We start from the raw sequence: 20,767 nt of genomic DNA, 5'->3' as shown, positions 1-20,767 counted from the left end.
GTATGTATCACAGCATCACTCCCACATACTAACTTCTTGAAACTCTGAATTTCAAAATTAGCAGACACACTTTGGTACAGAAGGAAGATACCATTGATAAAGCAAGTAGCTAGTGTCAAGATTTTGTTTCTATCAGAGTGCTTATTCTGTAGTTTGGGGAAGAAATACAACTGTCAGTCCCAAGGTAAAACATATCTCACATTTGAAAGACCTATCTCTCTCCTTAGCACAACCCTCAGAATATCCTAACTCCCTCAACTATCTTTCCCCAGCAGATCTACTTACTTGTGTCTCTCTGTCTCTTCCTCCTCTTCCCCAACTTTTTTTTTGTTGGTTTTTTTTTTTTTTATTATTTTTTTGGCTAACGAATATCACACGTCCAACAGCTTTTTTTTTTTTTTGGGGGGGGAGGCGCAGGGAAGTAGGGGGGAGTGGGTGAGCTGCTGCATCTCTCTGCACATGCTTGTGGTCAGCAGTGGTCTGTGAACAGTAACATTTTCTTGTGTAGCCATGAAGCCATGATTAAACATATTGCAGTCTGAGATTTTATTGTGCATCCCTTATGAAGCACACTGGGGCAGACACCTGTTCCGTATTAAAGTCCGCATCCTTCTATCCTTAACATCATCCAAAACAGCCAAGACTTAAGTTTAGTGCAAGACTGTGTGTTGCAGTCACCCCTCCTAAATGTAGCACTGATGCACTTTGGCTCTTTCATACCCATCTTCTGGCTGCCAAGATACAGGATGACACTATTGCTTATCTGTTTCTCAGCAGTTTGGAAAACTTGTTACTTTCTCCAACATCTTGAAAAGAAACAGCTAGACCAGCCCAGGAGAGTCAAGGTTTAGTTCTGTGTTAACCACAGTATTACTGTGTGACAATCTTTATTTGTGAGAATATATATATATATATATCTAAATGGGGTCTTCTAAATTGAGATAAAATGGCAATAATGAGCTGGAAATGCTCCTCTTCCCCTTGCCAGCTGTTTCAGAGGATGTAGGTGCAGGATCAAGGCAGAGAATTCTATGCCACCTCTACAGGTGGCTGATGCTGTTTAGAATTAGATGCGAGGAACAGATTTAGGTGCTGTTTCCTCTCTCCCCTCCCTTTCCACTGTGCCGCTGGAGAAAATGCAGAGAGGAACAGCAAGATGTTCCAGGTGGTGGGATCAGTGCTAGAAGTGGCCAAGCAGGTCCCTGATCCCAAAGAGTGCAGGGAGTAAAATAAGACTGCCTGCCATCATGTTTGCTCATCCCAAATGACACTATGCAGCCTACGAAATGATGCACCTACATGGCTTATCTTAAATACTGCAGTGAAGTTTTCTAATGCTGTCTCACATACTACTATATATGACATGCATATGCACAGACACACATACAATGGAGATATCCACACACTGCCTGGGGACCGAAGAGTTATCCCTACCCACCAAAGTGTGGTACTGGGGAAAAACTACAGAAAAGAACCAGAGAGATTTCCCAGCCAAGAGCAGCTGCTGATTCAGCAAAGCAGGGACCTTAACATGTTCAGAGCACTTTCTGTGGTTTTGATTAAGGCCTCTGCTGTACAGCGCTCTCTTTGCCCCAGTTGTTTTTCATTTCTTCCACCTGCTCAGTCTTTTGGCTGTACTTGCACCCTCACCTCAGATTTCAATGTCCTTTACTCCTTTTTCTTTCCATTCAGCTGATTCCTTTTAGCTCCATTCTTCACCCACCCAAAAAGCAGAGATGCCACCTTTAATTAAAAAGAAAACCACACACCATTCCCTCAGGCACCAAGCCTGCACAGATTAATATGTACGTGCACACAACCTCCAATATGTCAGGCTGGAGATGACAAGGCTGGACAGACGCAGGGGACGTGGCACCCTGCCTACAAACCTTGAGACTAACACATTTATTGCTGCCTTACAGCTGATCTACTCGTGGTCTTTATACCTCATCTCCCTTTTTTCTGCTTATTCTGGTGCAGGGCCTTTCCACAACCCTCTATCACACAGCTTCTGTGACAGCAGGGGCCCTTTCCTAACCAGAGGAAGCACTCTTCTTGTATAAGCAAATTCCAAACATTCAAAACCACAAAGGCCCCAAAACTCTGAGACTGAGTTAACACAGCAAATTGTGGTTTTTGTGAAAACTAATAATGTGGATTACTACTTGTCAGGTTTAGGAACTCTAAGATGTGGCTAGGCTGGGTTTCCAAGTCATCTGCTACAAACTAGAGCCCTAACCACCCTCTTGCTAAACCAGACCGTATCTCTCACATGGATCTACCTTTCAATGAGAAGGTATGGGGCAGCCAAAGAGTAGTTAGGTAATACTATAAAATGCTGATTTTCTGGGAACATCGAATCCAAATGCATGAAGCTGTCCAGTTCCTTCTTCAGTCAAGCTACCCTGTGTTTCCGGATGCTCTCATCGCACCATCCAAGCCTGCCGAGATCCAGGAAAGCAGTTCTGCCAAGCCCCAAGCGTCTGAACCTAATGACTCAGACCCCTCTCTTCACAGTCATGAGGCTGGCTCACACTATGAGTATTTGTGAACCTTTGTATTTTCTACTCGCCTTCCAATTTATTTATTTTCACACTGAAAATAAACGTTCACTGCGTCCTGATTTGTATGCTTAACCATCTCCAGTTCAAACCCAAAGTGAAACAGACACATAAATATGCAAGTCCCAGGTCTTCTACCAAAGGATCCATCACTTTTCATTATCCAATTCTCAGTGTGCAGAAGTGCTATTTTACGCTAGTTCTGTACTAGACAAACAGGCAGCTGCACCACTCACAGCCTACTTCCAGGCTCCCACTACAGCTAATTCCAGCCTTCCCCTCACATCTCCCTGCTGTCATATATTCCTCTTCTGTCTGATCCCCACAGATGTGCCTGTACGCCTTCAGAGTCTAACTTTTCATGCCTTAAGGGAAGTGTATTTTCTTAGTTTCCTGCTCACTTGCTGTGTACTTTCCCCCTCCCTGCCGTCCCTCACAAGGCCACGGCCTGCACTCTCATCTTCTCATTTTTCCTCTCCCACGGCAACTAAGCAGCCACAGCTTATCTAGCAAATAGCCTTGCCAGCACAATGCAAAATGCCAACTATTTACAGTCTTTTCTCGTTAATTTGGTTGGTTACCTTGTGAGGCCATTTAAAACACCTTAGCCAGCACGAGACTCAGGTTTTAACACAATACGATAAAGTAAGAATTTTATCAAACAAAGTAGCTCAGTTTCACTGACGGCAGTTTAACGACCACTCACATTCAAAAGGTACTGCTTCGCATGTGGAGGGAAACATCCTACCTCAACAGCCATAACATTACTTGAAAAATGAGTGATCCCCAAAGGAATGATAGCGATCTCAAAAACCCTGCAGGAGAGATCTGGAGAAAGTGGCAGGTCTGAAAACACCGTCAGAGCCAACGACTGAGCTGAAGCTTTTGCCATTGCTGTCTGCGTGCAGCAATGAAACCTGGACAGTCTGGGGACAGCTTCCAGCTGAGGAAATACCCACCCATGATCTTCCCCAGGGAGCCCTGTGCCAGGCAGCTACAGAAACCACTGACTGCTCCCCAGCTCCCTCCACTCCCTGCTACAATACCTGGTTTAAAATAGCAACCAGCTTCCAACCCTTTCCTCCCTCCTGAAGACAAGGAGGGGTACCACTGGATATCATAGAATCACTGAGGTTGGAAAAGACCTTTGAGATCATCAACTCCAGCCATTAACCCAGGACTGTCAAGCCCACCACTAAACCATGTCCCTAAGCACCACATCTACACATTCTCTGAACGCTTCCAGGGATGGTGATTCCACCACCTCCCTGGGCAGCCTGTTCCAATGCATGACCACCTTTTCCATGAAGAAATTTTTCCTAATATCCCATCTAAACCTCCCCTGGCGCAACTTGAGACCATTTCCTCTTGTCCTATCACTTGTTACCTGGGAGAAGAGACCTACACCCACCTCACTACAAACTCCTTTCAGGTAGTTGTAGAGAGTTATACGGTCCCCCCTCTCAAATAGTAGCAGATATCTGTGTTCAAACAACAAAATCCTATGCTGGGAGACACAAGCATGGCTTCTGTGCTGTCACCACACCTCCAGGGACAGCCCAGACATACCCTCAGCCACAACTGGACAGTGCTTTGTATCTCTGAACATCGACCGCAGTTTGCCGCCTCAGCAACATTTTATGAACTGAGCATGACATTTGCACTGAAGAACACTGCAATTTCCTTACAGTTTTGCAGGAAGCTCACCTTAAAGAGAAATGCAATTTAATATACATAGAATGGCTCTTTAACGCAACCTGACTTGTCTAGGATCTTATTTTATCAAGAGCATGATTATAATGCCTGGAATGAGGAAAAAGAAAAAACTGCACACATTCCTAAAATATTACAGATTGAACTCTGATGTAGTACACATATATATTACCTATTACATACAACATATGTAATATGCATCAGTGTAACCATGATGATTTACACATCTGAAGGCAAGTAAAGTTGAAAGCCTTAAGGTAAAATATATTATGAGATAAAGACACACACACCTTTACAAATTGGTTTAGAATACATCTGGAAAGTACCACACCATTATGAACTGTCTTCTACTGAACAGACAGTCATAGTACTTCCCAGGTTTACGAAATGTAACAAAACATATTTTGGGAGCTAGTAAAAAATAGGAGGTCGATAGCCCTGGGATGCAGCTCTCTGAAGGACAAGCATCTTGATATCAAATAAAAAGGGCACAACTTCAGAGTATAAAAAACTGCAGACTGCTAAATTCAGACAAACCATGGTAACAATACTGGGTTTGCATGGCAAGGTTTTGGTAGTGAATGAGCTACAGGGGTGGCTTCTGTGAGAGCCTGCTAGAAGCTTCCCCCATGTCTGATACAGCCAAAGCCAGCCAGCTCCAAGACAGACCCATGGCTGGCCAAGACGGAGCCCATCACTGACGGTGGTAGTGCCTCTGGGATAGCATATTTAAGAAGGAGGGAAAGTTTCTGCACAACTGGGCAACTGTAGCTGAAGAGAGGAATGAGAATACATGAGCACAGCAGCTCTGCAGACCCCCAGGCCAGTGCAGAAGGAGGGGGAGCGGCTGCTCCAGGCACCAGAGCAGAGATTCCCCTGCAGCCCGTGATGAAGCCCGTGGTGAGGCGGGCTGTGCCCTGCAGCCCGTGGAGGTCCGTGGTGGAGCAGGTATCCACCTGCAGCCCGTGGAGGTCCATGGTGGAGCAGGTTCCCACCTGCAGCCCGTGGAGGTCCATGGTGGAGCAGGTACCCACCTGCAGCCCGTGCAGGACCCCACACCGGAGCAGGTGGATCCCAAAGGGGGCTGTGACCCGAGGGAAGCCTGTGCTGGAGCAGGGTCCTGGCAGGACCTGTGACCCCTGCAGAGAGGAGCCCAGGCTGGAGCAGGTTTGCTGGCAGGGCTTGTGACCCTGTGGGAGGGAGCCCAGGCTGGAGCAGTTCGTGAAGAGCTGCAGCCCATGGGAAGGACTCACACTGGAGCGGTTCATGGAGGACTGTGTCCCATGGGAGGGACCCCAGGCTGGAGCCGGGCAGAGTGTGAGGACCCTGCCCCTGAGGGGGAAGGGGCGGCAGAGACAGCGTGTGATGGACTGACCCCAGCCCCCATTGCCCATCCCCCTGCGCTGGGGGGGGGGGGTGGGGGGGGTGGTTGGGTAGAGAATCTGGGAATAAAGTTGAGCCTGGGAAGGCGGCAGGGGTTGGGGGGAAGGTGTTATAAGCTCTGGTTTTATCTTCTTATTACCCTACTCTGATTTGATCAGTAACAAATGAAATTAATTTTTCCCCAAGTTGAGTCTCTTTTGCCCATGACAGTAATGGCTGAGGGATCTCCCTGTCCTGATCTGGACCCATGAGACCCATCGTATTTCCTGTCCCCCCACCCAGCCGAGGAGGGCAGTGACAGAGCAGCTTCGGTGGGCACCTGGCATCCAGCCAGGGCCAACCCACCACAGTAACACAACAAAAAAAGCTTTCATGTACCCTCAGTGGCCTCAGCTTCAGCCTGGAGGAAAAACTACTTTTCCTTTTCCTTCAGGGAAAACACTTTTAATTTTCTTGTTCATTCAGTTCTTGGCCTCTGACAAAGAAGTCAAAAGGGTGGCAGTTGCCGAAGTCAGTTATTGATTTTCTTGGTTTATTTACGAATGCCAGACGTGCAAGGGCCTGTCTTCAAAATTTAACACCTGGTATTTTACACCATTAAGTAAATTGCCAGGAAGATCAGTTCCTTTCCACCTCTGCAATTTTCATGTAACGAGCAAGTTGCCCTCACAGAAAGTTCACAGAACTTTGGCTTTCATAGAAAGCTTTCAAATTTAGGGGCCCTCCGCTAAAGCTATAGGTGGAAGATCCCCATCTTCTCTACTCTAAGAAGACTTTCTTCTGTGGTCTCAGCTGACCTCCATTCTTCTACCAGTACACGGGAAGGAAAACTCTGCCTCAAGCTCAAACACATGCAATAGGAAGCAAAGCAAAATGTAAAGAGGTGCAGCATGAGATCAACAGGACAGTCTTCAAGGGTAATCCCATGTACAATATGTTGCAGTAATCCAGCAGAAGGTGTCAGAAACCATGAATCACTCTGACAATGTCTTGATTTCAGAGAAATATGCCAAACACTTAAATGCAAACAGAAAAAAGCATTCTTGACCATAAATTCTGCAAAAAGAAAGCTGAAAACATTGCCAAACTACAAACCCTGTAAAAAATGAGGACAAACCCCCCCCATAACAGGAAGCACTAGTGTTGCTGCTGTTCTCCTCAGATTCTTCCTTCATATTAACTTCATTATTCTCACTTTACTTCAAGGAAACTTCTGCATTTTTACTTTTGATCCCATACAGGATAAATGCCAGGAAAGAAAGAATTGGATCACCTTGGCTGGATGAAAGAGAGCGCACTGTCTCATCTGCCACGTAACTAGAACTCCCCAGCTCCTTTTTCACATGGGCCATTTAAACCTGTTCAGACAGGGACAAGCTTAAAACTTGAAATATCCTCACCAGAAAAAGGGATGCTGCAGGTAAGCCAACCTGTAAATTCACTTCTGATTCCCTGAACTGATCAGTTCAGTCCAAACAGTTCCTGCTGGAAGTTATTTTACAGTGAGTGCTATACTGTTTGAAAACCACTTTTTTTTAAGGGAGGATGTTTTGCTTTAAGGTAATGTAGTTTTAAAAAAAAAATTTGCAAAATAAATTATGAAGAGATTTTCCTTATTGTGAGAGCTTTTAGATTTAAAAACTACAATCAATATCAAATCATCTACAAACACAAAATACAAGAATTGTATGTTAGTGAGGTTCTGTATTCTCAGAATAGATTACTCATTAAAAAAAATCAATATCTAATTTTGCTCTGAAATAAAAGAATAATGTACTGTGCATTTAATCTCAAAGGAATTTACACACTTTTTACATATAAACTATCAGAATCAATTCTTATAACTCTGCAATCTCCACCTCTGAGTGAATATAGTTCCTTTCTAGAAGTATATTGAAAAACAGTTTTTTGGGGAAAACAAAGGAAAACAAAATAGACAATTAAGACTGCAGGAAATTAGGGGTATAGAGAACAGAAAAAAAAAATTAAAAATACAGATATACCTTCGGACAATGATAAATGGGGGGGGGGGGGTTTGCAGAAACCTAAGTAGCCATACCTTGGTTTCACTCTTCTCAAGTCTACTTTTTACCTAAAGCTTGGGGAGTAACTGAACAGTTACTAAACGCATTTGAGAAAAATATGCTTCTTTCTGCAAAATGTAAGACTTACAGGGACATAACCCATCTAAACAAATTCAACACCACTTAAGACTTACTCCAGTTGACAGATGGGCTTCCAGTGACACTTGTTCCCAGGCAGAGATTCACAAAAGTTAATCAAACTCTGCAGAGGCACAGGACCACAGCAATACCATGTTTTTCTGGTCAATGACTGCAACTTGTTCAACTGTGTCACCTGTCCCCATGATATGACTGCAGGCAAAATTGTCCCAATTTTCAGCTCCTGATCAAATTTCACCAATGCACTCTGCATATTTTAAGGGATGCTAAGCAACATAATGTTGCAATTAAAGTCAATAAAACAACTTGTACATATTTCTGTACAGCCTAGTTCTCAGGCACAAGCACACAGACACATTCAAAATCTCTTCTAATTCTCATCCATGAAGTGCAAACCCATTACCCTGATACTTTGCAGGTGGCATCCAGGGCTGAAATCAATAGAGTTAAACTAGGATGATCTACACTTCTCATAAATTCTGTCCTTTCTTCTCAACTGCCTAGCCTCATGCACCATGCACTCCATCAACCAGCTGCCTTCCTGTTCTACATCTATAGCTAAAAACACATAGCCAGCAGAACATTAAACTATAGCTAAAGTTTGTCATGCAATGTCAAAATTTTTGCAAAAAATAACAGCACCAAGGAGACTTAGCACATAAAGTAACTAAAATACTCATCAATTGTTCATGTCCTTTTACCGCTCAAGTTTTCACAGTTTTCACCTACATCTGTGCAACTTCATTTAATCAGTAGAAAACTTATTGTCCTGATGTCAAATATCAAACGGATTCTAAAGTTAATACTGCAAATATGCAAAAGTGTGATGACTTTATTTTGAAAATAACTTCATAAGAAAGGCTAATTAAAAACCTAGAGGATAATGAATATAAATTAAAAATTACTCTGCTTTCTTAGCACATGCAAGTGCTGAAGAAGTTGTGTAAAGAAAAGAGATTAGAAAGCTCAGACAGCTACTATGTCTGGTTTTGCGGAGTTCTTGATGCTTTTTCTAAGACCAATGGAATCATCAAAAGAAAACAGCTATGCTAAAAAATCATGGCTCGAAACACAACTAAACTTATTCAACCATCCAACAAAATGTCCTTTTGTTACACAAACTGCTTCATTGTCATTTCTCTCGAAAGTCCTACTACTAATCATTTGATCTGTAGAATACTTCCACATGATTAATACATACTGATGCAAACAGCCCACAGTTAATTCTTTGGATTGTTTGTATAGTGCAGGACTGTAGGTTTGCTAAATATCTGGAAAGAGAATGATATATCAATATAAAAATTATGAAATCCTATGTTATTGATATGATTTTGAAGCCTTCAGAGCATATTCAAAGACTTTAGAATTAATATATATTTTACAAAATCAGACAAAATCTTCATGAGCAGTGGCTACAAAACTTGTAATGCTTCCTAGGCTCACAGGCCAAACTAGGTTTGTAAAAAAATGCAGTATCTCTTATTAGACCTGCTAGTGTAAGATGTAGACGGGCTTTTGGGTACACAATTTCCTTGTTTGATCAATTCAGAGTATGCAGTATTGGTAACCAAGAGAAACACTTGAGAAGACACTTCACACTTAGGTCATTCAAGCATGTGCAGACTCCCATTAGCAGTTTTCAGAACAAACAAGAGCGGTCTGTTTCTTGCTAGAAAAGTAGTAGACTTTTTCTCTGCAATACAGTCGTACTTACAGAAAATAGCGTGGTTGGGCTTGTTCCATTCAGGAGCAATGTCCTAATAAATTTCTCATAATTAAGTTCTTTAAAAAAATAACTTTCAATAAAGGACCTTCAAGTAAATAACTGTATGTTGATACAAGGCATTTAAACCACCATTCTAACTAGAATTTGGTGTTTATCTAAAGCCCAAAATACAAAGAAAATTATTCTTTGGTTACATCCCAGATCCTTAAATTTTGAAACAGTTAATTTGCTAGATCCACCACTGTCATCACTAAAAATGTAGCTGTATCTACTAGGTTCAACTCTGATCAGAAAGCAACTCTCAGGGCATACACTGATCTTCATTGATTCCAAGGGGGTTTAACGTAGGAAAGAAAGAAGAAAAAAGAAATTCCTTAAAAAAAAAAAAAAAAAAAAAAAGATTTTAAACACTACCCACTTTTATTACAGATATCTGAAAAACACATACACAGACATGCTCCCCTATCTTCAATAGTATTATCAATGCTTACCACAAGCAAAATGCACAAAGTCCTGACACTGAAAGTAAAACATACTTTGAGTTTGTTCACATCAGGTAAGTGCCAAAATAAATGTTCTAATTCAATCTAGAACTGTCTGGAAACAGCTACTCATCCTGCCATGTCTCTTCATGCCTCTGCAGTGGCAAGTGCATGAATGGGTTTGTGTGTGTCATTATTCTGAACGTTGCAACTAGCTTTTCTTGCCTCCATAACAGTGCCAGAAAATATATAAATGGAACATGACTTCCCTGTTTTAAACTCTCTCTGGACATAAGTGTCTGATACACAATCAAATTTTGAGGACGATTAGTTCAGTTATAAGTACAAAGAATTACAATGCTATCCTATCGCATTGTGCAAACTGTCTTACCTAACCATTAAAGCAAACTGATACTGGTATTCTTTCCTGCTGTTTGTTGTGAAAACCAAAAATAACTCTGACAAACATTTACTGCCTAGATTCCAAAACTAGGCAACACCACAAACACTGCATAATATTTTACCATATCTGTGAAGTATAAAAAAAGGGATAAAACAATTGCAACTCCTGACGGATGCAGAGATCTGATAAGCTATCTGCATTCTTACAGATCCAATATGTGGATCTGACTGGGGTAAATCACACAGCCCTGATCAGGTGTAAATCACTCCAGTAATTGTAAATTATATGCAAGTATTTCCAAAAAGCACTTGTGAAAAAGAGAAACCACTCTGTTTGTAACTGATTACATAAGATTTTCTTATATGTTTTTATCACCACTAGGAATTAAGACTCAAACTGTAGGCGTTCAAGCTTTTTCCCCCCAAAACGTAATTGCATGCCAGCATCTATTAATTAAAACCGGTAGGCCCAGGGGAGAACACAAATGCAGTGGGCACCAATAGGTAGAGTGAAGGAGACAGTAAAATCGGCTAGAAATTATAAATGGCTCTGATTCTTGGCAACCAAAAATAAAATTTCATTTTTTTCATTTTCCACCTTCAGTAATGCCTGCACCTTTACAAGCCTGAATACAAAGCCAGCAGTATTTTTAAATAGCCTTTTCTTAAGGTATTAAATTGAAGTCTTAAAATGCTTAGTAACTGCTTGATGAAGGAAGCATGCTACATCTTTGTTAGTTGCTTTCCTGTATCCAAGGATGCAAAAAATTCTTCACATGAGTCTTCAGAAATAAAAGGGCATTGACAAGACTGAGAATTTCAAATCTCTCTTAATGTTGTTCTCCTCCATCTCTTTTCCAGAGAAACAACCAACAGGAGGGTACCCTCCCCTTCTAGAGAAGAAGTCTCTTCTGCATAACTCCTTTTAAGATCTGGGTCTGTAACAACTCTATACTTTGAGAAGTTCCTACCCAGAGATCATGTGCTTTAACCCAGTCTTTGTTTTTAGGCTTAGGCAGGGCACAGGTAACGCCCAAGAATTTGTAGACTCACATACTTCTCAGTCGGAAAGTATTAGTGCAATGCCAGATAAAGCAGGCATGAAGCTTTGGAGGCTTATTGTATCAAGTGGAGAGTCATGTGGGGAGATGCATGCACAGAAATAATGCCCAATGCATTTCAATAAAACCACTGAAACTGAGGCCAGAGAAGAGCTCTCGACAAAAGCTTGCACTTCAGAACTTCCAAAATTTTAACATATGCCGATATGAAGCCCATTACTAGAACATGGTAGGGATGTTTATTACTGCCTGTCATCCCCTACCACCTCTTGCTCTTCTATAGCTTGCCAGGAATCCCCTATGAATCTGCTCTTACCTGCTTCCTGCTCCTGCCTTGGTGGTGAGATGGCACCCCAGTAGAACAGTCAATGACTGTCTCATAATTCCCTTACCACATGACTGCATGCAGTCATGAATACATTTTGACTGTATATAGCAGTCTCCTTGAACTAAACTCAGTCCACCTTCCTGCTTAAAAATCACTATCAGTTCTCTAAAATTCCCTGAAAGCCATGAAAACCCTCCTTGCAATTCTGAGGTCATCAGTTATACCCTTTGGTCAGGACGCCTTTCTGGCCATACCTGCCCTCTCAGAGTTGTGAAAACGTGAAGCCTCAAATGAAGTTAAATTCCTCCTGAGTTAAATTTCCACTGGCCAAAAGGCAACAAGTTTCTGCACTGTTCAGTTCAATCTCTCTCGCCCTGAGTGAGAGCCTTGGACAGTAACAAGAAAGGGGCTGGAAGCACAGACCACAAGCAATCTCCCCCCAGAATGATTCAGATTGATTTGAGAACACATTAGATACTGGTCTCACTCTTAAGCTTTAAAACATACAACAAAGGGACATGCCAAGTCCTGCGTGAGGAGAGGAATTACCCTGTGCACCAATACATGCTGGGGGCTAACCAGCTGGAAAGAAGCTCTGCAGAGGAGCAACTTAGGATTCCTAGTCAACACCAAGCTGAACATGAGCCAGTAATGTGCACTTGCAGCAAAGAAGGCTAACACCATCCTGGGCTGCACTGGAAAAGCATTTCCATCTTCCAGAGGAAAGTGATCCTTCCTCTCTACTTCAGCATTGATGAAAGCGCAAACGGATGCCAAGTCTAGTTCTGGGGTCCTGTATACAGGAAAGACACGGATATACTGGAGTGAGCACAGCAAAGAGCCACGAAGATGGTTAAGGGGCTGGAGCACATCACACGAGGAAAGGCTGAGAGAGTGGGGACTGTTCAGCCTGGAGAAGAAAAGGCTCAGGGGGACCTTAATGTGTACAGACCCCAGTGGGGAGGAGTAAAGACAGAGCCAAACTCTTCTCAGAGGTGCCCAGTGACGGGACCAGAGGCAATGCACACAACCTGAAATACAGCAGGTGGCCATCTGAACATCAGGAAACACTTTTTACTGTGAAGGTGCCTGAACACTGGGAAAGGTTGTCTAAAGGCTGTGGTGTCTCTATCCTTGGAGATATTCAAAAGCCATCTGCACACGTTCCTGAGCTGTAGGTGGCCCTGCTCTGAGTAGGGGCTTGAACTAGCCACCTCCAGACTCCTGTAGTCCTCCAGGAGTAAAATCGTTTCACCATGAATTTTTACACTCAAGTGTCAGGATCAGAGTTGGCACTGCCAGGAAGAGGCGCAAGGCAATATTTGGTCTGTCTCGGTAATTCTAGGGGCTTAAACTACCCATGCATACAGTAAACAACCGGCACTCGGCTCCCTGCTCCATCACAGAGCCTCAAACATGGTGGTTCCAAACCCCTTTAAGTGCAAAGGAAGAAATACAGACTTTCAAGCAGCAAAGGTGAGGGCATCCTCCATTCCTCCTGCTCCACTGCACAGAAAGTGAGATTCATGGGACCACAGAAAGAATAAGCGAGAAGGAGTCTGACTCAAAAGAGGGAGTCTTGGTATTATCCATTTTATCCTTTAATTCCTTGGTGCCAAATGCACAACCGGTTCCCAGATCTCTCGACTCCTCCTTTGTCTTCTCAGTGAGATTAAAGATAGGCTTTAGATCCTTTATCCTAAAGACAGGATAAAGACAGACTTCCTCATGATGGCCCCTTAACTCTTGCTTTTATTTCTGCATACAGGCCCAGTTTCAACAGAAAGGACGAAGAATGATCCTACCTCTCCCTTCCCTACTGTTTACAGAAGGGAAATTACCATCAGGTGATTTATACCATTCAGGCTAAGGTCTCGGAACCCTACTTCCCGTAAGTACTACACAAAATAAGGGTGGTAGCAGCTGCCGCTGTGCTCTGAGCAGTATTCTGTGGTTTATGACAATGTTAGGTGTGGTCCAAGTGTTAGAAACGGAGAGGGTAACCAACAGTCTCCAGGAAATTGGTTAAGAGCTCTTGCCTCTGGGCCAGTCTGTTAATCTTCGGTGTTAGTGCAACTAGCAGTTCAGGCTGGAAGTTTCCAGGTGCACACAGGAAATTATATAGGGGTTATCTTGCAATCTCTGAAGAGTCTCACCAACTGCAAGTGACTTTCAGGATTTGGCAGCCCTGAAAACTGAGCAGCTCCAATATCCCTATTGATTCTAGAGACCTGAATTCTACCAAAATCAAGTTTGTGTGCCTCACTAGGTGGTCAAAATAGGGTGTTACGATCAATTTCTTCCTAATTATCAACTGCCACTCCCATGGAAAACCTTGAAATAACTCTTTAAATATTTGGGAAGGTTCCAAGTACCTGCAGGCTTCTCTACTGAAGCTTCTGAGGGTTACAAAACTATGAAGAACCTCCTGTTTCAACCTAAGTTTCCCAGCATTGCCACTACCTCAGCAAGCAATCTCTTTCACAAGCTTCTTAAATCCCATCAGAAGGGTAGTAAGAGCTTTTGTTCCCACTTCAATTTGCTCCAGAAAATGACTGCCATGGTAACAAGGAAGCTTCTTCTCATTTCTGGCCAAAATTTTGTCTAAGGTTGATTTATAGCTGTTGCCCCTTTCATAAGCTACTGTTCCATCAGAGGTGGAGAAAAGTACTTTGGCTGTCCCAGTGTATGGTCCTGTTGGGCAGTGAGAGTCCACAGGAGAATAGAACTGGAACTCAGCTAGCTGTGTTCCCAGCTGCCATGGTTTGCACTTAGTACTTAACTAATCCAGTGAGATAAGGCATACAATTGCACATAAGCATGCTTCAGTTTAGGTACATATATAAATACATGTAATTCTGTGACTTTTCTATGATTTAATTTTCCTGTATATTAACTGGGGTTGTTTCACTTCAAGGCACCTTATACCCACAAACAATACAGTTCCCTCAGGCTATTTAGTGTTTGAATGTACACTTTAAACGTTTAAACTATTTTTCCTTTAAAATGCTTTTTTTTTCGCCCCATTTTTGTAAAATGATGGTTACTTTCTCTCTTCAGCCTCATTGAAAACCCTCCCTCTCAGGCTTCCTCACAATCTGTTAGCCCCGTCAGCCACCAGTAGGGCAACGTCTGGACTTCAGGCTAGGCATCAGCCACTCAACACAAACTTCTTGTCTTTCAGCTACAGGAGTATCTACCATGTAAAACAGGAGTAAACATCTCCAATGTGAACTAGTCTGCAGGGGAGGCCATGGCACATTCTACCACTGTCCTATGCAAACATTTATACATACAGGAGCAGCAGAAGCTTAGGTTTGTAAGGCCAAGCCCCAATGAAAAGGGTTGCTAGAGACTACAGTCTTCAGAGATACCCACAAAATACAGTACAGTCACTGTAAAACAGTGAAACAAGACTGGATGAGAGTTGAGTCTACCATGGTAAAACTCTAACTATTCAACAGCCTGCTCTCCATGGTGCTGTCAAAAGCCTGCCATGCAGGAAGGTGAAGGTCTCCCAACCACAGAGGAATAAAAAAGCAAAGCTCTGAAGCCCCCCAGAGGACTTCGTTCAGCTGAGAGAGAGGAGGATCTCCTTCCTACTCCCAGAGATCTCAGTATTTTAAACTTCTCTGACTCCTGGGTAACCAGACGCATGCAACGTGAGAGCAAGACAGCTCCTCTCTCTGCAAGTGGAGCTCTGCCTATTAGGCTTGACATTGAGTTAGGCTTCTGGACCCATAAACTTTTCATTCTCCCCTGTACAGGAAGCCAAACTGTTTCTACCAAACTGTAATGCGATGGCACTTGTCTAGGACACTATTTCTTCAGGCTACTAAGTGTACTGGACTTAGGCAGGCACTCTCGAACCACCAGGCTACTCCACCTAAAGCAGCTGGAAGCAGTAACGCTGCCTGTCCCCTGCACGTTAGGAAAGCAGCCATTGCTGTGACAACAGCACTTTGAGTTCAGCACTGAGTATCAATACGCATTATAGACGCACCGTATCAGCATCAGGTCTTTCCGAGGACTTATGCATATGATGACATAGTTTGTGACTCCCAAACAGGCCCAGGTGTAAGACAGACAGCAAGCAATTCAGCAGCCAAGGTACTCACATGCCCTGGTCCTATATGCCCTGGACACACAGGCACATGCAGCTTCTCAGATGCACTATTACAGAAAGATTTTGTGGACTGCGGTCAAGGTGCCTCAGTTTCTACTTAGTGCCAGGTAAGCACCGAAGTGCTTATGTGGATTTGAGTCCTCAGTGCCCTACACCACACTGTGACCCCACTTCACAAAGTCATAGGTATGTTCTCAGGAGTACCTAGTGACACTGCCCCTATTACAGCAGGAATGCAAAACCCACCTTTGGAGGTGAAGGCAATTTCAAGGCAATCAGCTAATGCTGAAGTGTTCCTCACGCCACAATACACCTGCTCACAGAAAAAATAAAAGGAGGAACCTTCACAAAAGCCCCAACTCCTCAATGCATTGCTTCAAGGTATTCAACAGGTCACAGGACAGCACCATGTTCCCCCGCTACAAACACCACTCACAGCGGCTTGAAATGTGGTATTGGAAGGGTGAGGGGAGGACGAGGTCTCTGCCACTGACCAGGTATATCTACCTATAGAAAAAGAAAGTGACACTGGCCAGTACAAGTTGCATGCCTTTATTCTAAGGGAGTGCCAAGCTCTGTTAGCCTCAGACTACTGAAGAAAACTCTGCAGGCAGAGAAGCTGACAGAGAGGGCAAGCTCTCAGGAACAGACGAGCAAGTAGTTTCAAACCGAAGCATGCATTTCTATCATTCTCCAGTGCAAGCAGTGAAAGCATTATGTGCCCACAGCCCTGCTCCCTGTAACAGCGCCCTGCTCCCCGGCTAGCATGCTGCAGTACGTGCTGATGTCAGCGTGAACTGGCAGAGGGCTTTTAGCTCCGAGTCAGAAACAGGGCTCAGGCAGAGAGGTACAGAGCCAGAGGAGAGGAACACAGCCTCTTTACTGATGTCACTTCTGAAATCCATTATAGTCTGCTCACAGAAACACCTCAAATTCCCTCCAATCCACGATTTTATGATCATCATGTGAGGAATATAGTAGTTGAACCAAGAATTCTTCCTACAGTTTCCTGCTATGAGGAGTGCTGGAAAGGAAAATTACAAGTACTGTTTCAGGAACTTTTACTGCTATCGGGACCATCCAGAACAGGAGAGAATTGCTGCACCCTTCTTAGCCCTTGTGATTCATGAGGCACCACGTACCCAGCCCCTCATCAGCCCAGGACTGAAGGGAGCCTAGTCTGCAACACAGATCAGTTTCGCTTCCAGGGGACATTACAGATTTGTATGTGGGTGTTACAGATGGAAATATTTCTCCACCAGGTGGTTTTAAATGATAACTGGTGGCTGTTTTGCTGAGACATTTGGATAATCAGAAAAACTTTTACTGAAGACAATAGGAAGGGATGGTGATATATGACTTATAATATAGCTGTGTCATCTGGATAGCACCGTTATGTATTTGTAACAAACCTCTACAGAATTACGAAAGTAAATTCTTGTCTCAAAATCCAATCTTACAAGAGTTACTCTCTGGAAAGATGAGTCCTTCTAACTTGTCTAACTTGTCGCAAAAAGGAAACGCGTGCTGGGCATACAGAAAAGTCAAAAGATCTCAGAAAACCTAGTGGCTCTCCATAAAAGTCAAATCATAATCCATATGAAAACTATTTCCTGTGACCTAATTTTTGAAAACCAACGATATAGCTGAAGGGAATATACACGTTTGTGAGTAAAATCACAATTTCTCAGACCAATGGAGAGCCTAGACCATTACGCCCATGATTTGAAAGAACTGGTGTAAGGAAATAAAACTTTTAACCTTGGGTATCACAAACCTTTCAAGATAATAAGTAATTTCAAGTTGAATTCACAAAGCACAATTCTGGCCTCTTCTAAAACTGTATTTAAAGTGTCCTAAATTCATTTAGTAAAACTGCAGAACATTAAGATTCCCATAATCTCACAAAAAAAAAAGGAAGTATCAGTCCAGAATTCAGAACTGCCAATGCAAAAGAAGAGCAGAAGAAGAAAAAAAAAAGCAGGGGGGGGAGGAGGGGGGGGGGGGGAAGGAGGGAAATTTATGCTCTGTCCCATGTTAACAAGAATAGGGATGAGACATTACCATCTCTACCAACAAAAGTTCATTCTTGCAGTGACTGTAAGATTTATCGTATTGCTCTACAGCATCATCACAGAAGCAGTAATCTTCTTCATGGAATAAAAGCTAAATATTTATGGGGAAGTAGCTGTGCTGGAGGACAAGGAATGGGAGAAGGATAAATGTAGTTTAGAGCCTCTGAGCTACTCCGTTATTCCATTTTCTTCTGATAAATAGAAACCGAGCGGGGATCCTCCACTTGGGTTTCCCCACATTGACTAACACAATGTGTTTTTGCAAAACACTTCTGGCCTCAACCACCCCACCTCCGAGGCTAGCCACACCCCAAGTGTCATGAGGAGAACAGCAAACAGAACTCTTGGTCTTGGACCCAGATCCAAGCACCACGTACCCAGCCGGCTCCTCGGCAATACGCAACACTAGCAGCTGGGCCTTGAAACTCCCTGTTGCAATCACCCCTAGCAGCCCCTGTAAAAATCCAGCACCCAGCACCGGCGGGAAGGGACTGAGACAGCAATGCACGGCAAGTCTGTCCCAGCTCCGCCAGGCACGGTGCACGGGGCTGAAGGCAGGAGCCTGTGGGGACATGGTGTCTCCCTCCGTCTGAGAAAGCCACAGGGAAGAGCTGGCACCCGCATCACCCCAGTGGGCATTTCCGATGCTGCCAAAAGAAACACCCGGATCACGTCACACCTTCAGAGCATCCCTTCCAAGCACAGGTGTTTGCAACCAGAAGAGAGCGAGGTACGGATGCACCTCCCGTGGTAGGGAGGGTCTGGGTAACGTCAGAGGTTTGCACTATTCCAGTCACCTCTCCTGCCATCTCGCCCCCAGAGCAAAGAGGCCTGACGGGTAGTCAGAAGAGGAGAAGCCCTGATTCTCCTCCACAGGCCACATCTTCAATCTGTTTATTCTCATCACTCGCAGCAATTCGGTAACGTTGGAGGCTAGAAAACGTGGTCACATGCACCGTTTGGCAAGGATGGGGGGTGGGGTGCGTGTAACGGAGAAAAGGTTCAAAAGGAGCCGTGGGGACCCGGTTTCCAAACATGGCACCTACCCACACCCCGCGCCCCTCCCCGTGCCGCCGGCAGCGGGATAACCCCGCGCCCCCTCCGTCCCGCCGCCACGCACGCACGCACGCTTCCCCTCGGTAACGAGCGGTGCGACTAATTGCATTTATTGCCTAATTACGAACGCCCCGCTGTCCGCACAGCGAGCCGCCTCCCGGCCGCTGCCGCCCCCCCCACCCCCCGGAGCAGGCGACCGGCGGCCCGGAGGCGGCGGGAGGAGGGAGCGGCGCGGGGCGGGGCGGGGGGTGCCGGGGCGGCGGTGGGGGCGGCCGCCCCAGCCCCGCGGGGGGCGGTAGCGGAGGCCGAGCCAGGCGGGGGGCAGCACGGCGGCCGCGGAGGCTCCCGCACGCAGGGAAACCCCACCCAGCGGCCCCTCCTGGCAGAGGCGGGGTTTTGGGGACCCCAGAGGAATCCCACCTCGCCCCTCACCCCCATGTCGCCCTGCGCCCGCCCTGCGCCGCCGGCTCCCTCGGGGCGGGGGGGCCGCCGTCCCGCTCCGTCCCGCCGCGCCGGGCTCCGCCGGCAGCGCCGCCTCGGGAGGGGCTGCCCGGAGAGGGGGCGGGGGGCGACGGCCGGGGAAGAGGAAGTTATGGGTCGGGAGCGGAGCGGGACCGGGGCTCCGCAGCGCCCGCCGCGGCGAGGGGTCCCTGCGGGGCGGCCGCCGGGCAGGGCGAAGCCGGGCGGCCCTGGGCACCGGCCGGCTCCCTCTGTGGCAGCGCCCGCTCCCGCCCGCCGGCGATCGGCGCATGAATGAGTGCCCGAATGAATGAATGACTGGCGTCTGCTTACTTGAGCATGGCCTCTTCTTTCTCTTCCTCTTCTTTCTGCCGGTCCATCACTGCCATGATAATGTTCCTCTCCTCCTCTGTCAGGTGGCTCAGGTCGGGCAGCTCATGCATCGGGGGGGGCACCGTGGGCGGGCGAGGGCCGCGGGGCCCCACCGAAGAAGACATTTTCTCTCCGCCGCTCCCTTACACCTTCTACCTTTGCACGGCAAGCCCGGCCAGCCTCTCCTCCGCCCCTTCACAGTGTAGTCCTCCGAGCAGCAGCAGCCGGCAGCTCTCTGGCAGCAGCGGAGGAGGCGGAGACCCAGCCTTTCATGGTTGCTTGCATCCACCCCGGCCCGGCGGCTGCTGCCGCTTTGCTCCCTTTGTTTCCGCGGCTTCAGGGAGCTCGGGGGCTGCCGTGCCGCCGCCCGCAGCCCATCCTCCCGGCGGTGGGCGTGCGGGGCGGGGGTGCCTTGGCGCGGAGGGCTCCCGACCGCCGCTGGCGGGCTGCGTGCGGGAGGCGGGAGGGGGGCGGTGCGCGCCGCGGGCCGGCCGGGAAGGGCGGGTGCTGCCGCCGCCGCCACCGCCGAAACGCTCCGCCGCCGCGAGCCTGGCGCTGGGAGGAGGGAGGGGGGTCGGGGCCGGTGAGGCGGAGTCCGGGGCGCGCCGCCGCCGCTGTCTCACGGGCTGCCGGCCCCGGCCCCTGCCCTGCCCGTGCCGGCCGCGCCTCTCCCCGCCGCCCGCTCGCTCGTCCCGCGGCCGCACGGTCACGGCGCGGGCCACGGCACCCCGCCCTCCTCGCCTCCTCCCGGAGGCTTCTGCGCCGCAGGTCGGGGCCGGGAGCCGGCCCGCGTCCCCGCCGGGGCTGCCGCCTCGCCCCGGGCAGGGGCCGCCTGTGGGA

At 46.3% G+C, this 20,767-nt stretch overlaps 1 protein-coding gene across 47 annotated transcripts in view; it reads right to left on the bottom strand.

Moving 5' to 3' along the window:
* Nucleotides 1-20,378, bottom strand: part of RIMS1 (regulating synaptic membrane exocytosis 1) — a 335,409-nt gene extending 315,031 nt beyond the window's left edge. For all 47 annotated transcript variants that reach the window (XR_005104930.1, XM_037392187.1, XM_037392189.1 and 44 more), the window contains exon 1: nucleotides 19,889-20,378. Coding sequence is in view for 46 of the 47 variants with exons in the window: in XM_037392187.1 (XP_037248084.1) it covers nucleotides 19,889-20,052 (164 nt within the window). In the remaining variant the exon portion in view is untranslated. The remainder of the gene's footprint in view (nucleotides 1-19,888) is intronic.
* Between the last annotated feature and the right edge of the window lie 389 nt (nucleotides 20,379-20,767).

This window comes from Falco rusticolus, chromosome 6 (genome assembly GCF_015220075.1).
Source record: "Falco rusticolus isolate bFalRus1 chromosome 6, bFalRus1.pri, whole genome shotgun sequence".
Taxonomy (NCBI): domain Eukaryota; kingdom Metazoa; phylum Chordata; class Aves; order Falconiformes; family Falconidae; genus Falco; species Falco rusticolus.
The sequence above is the reverse complement of the archived record's forward strand: the minus strand, read 5'-3'. Positions and strand labels throughout refer to the sequence as shown.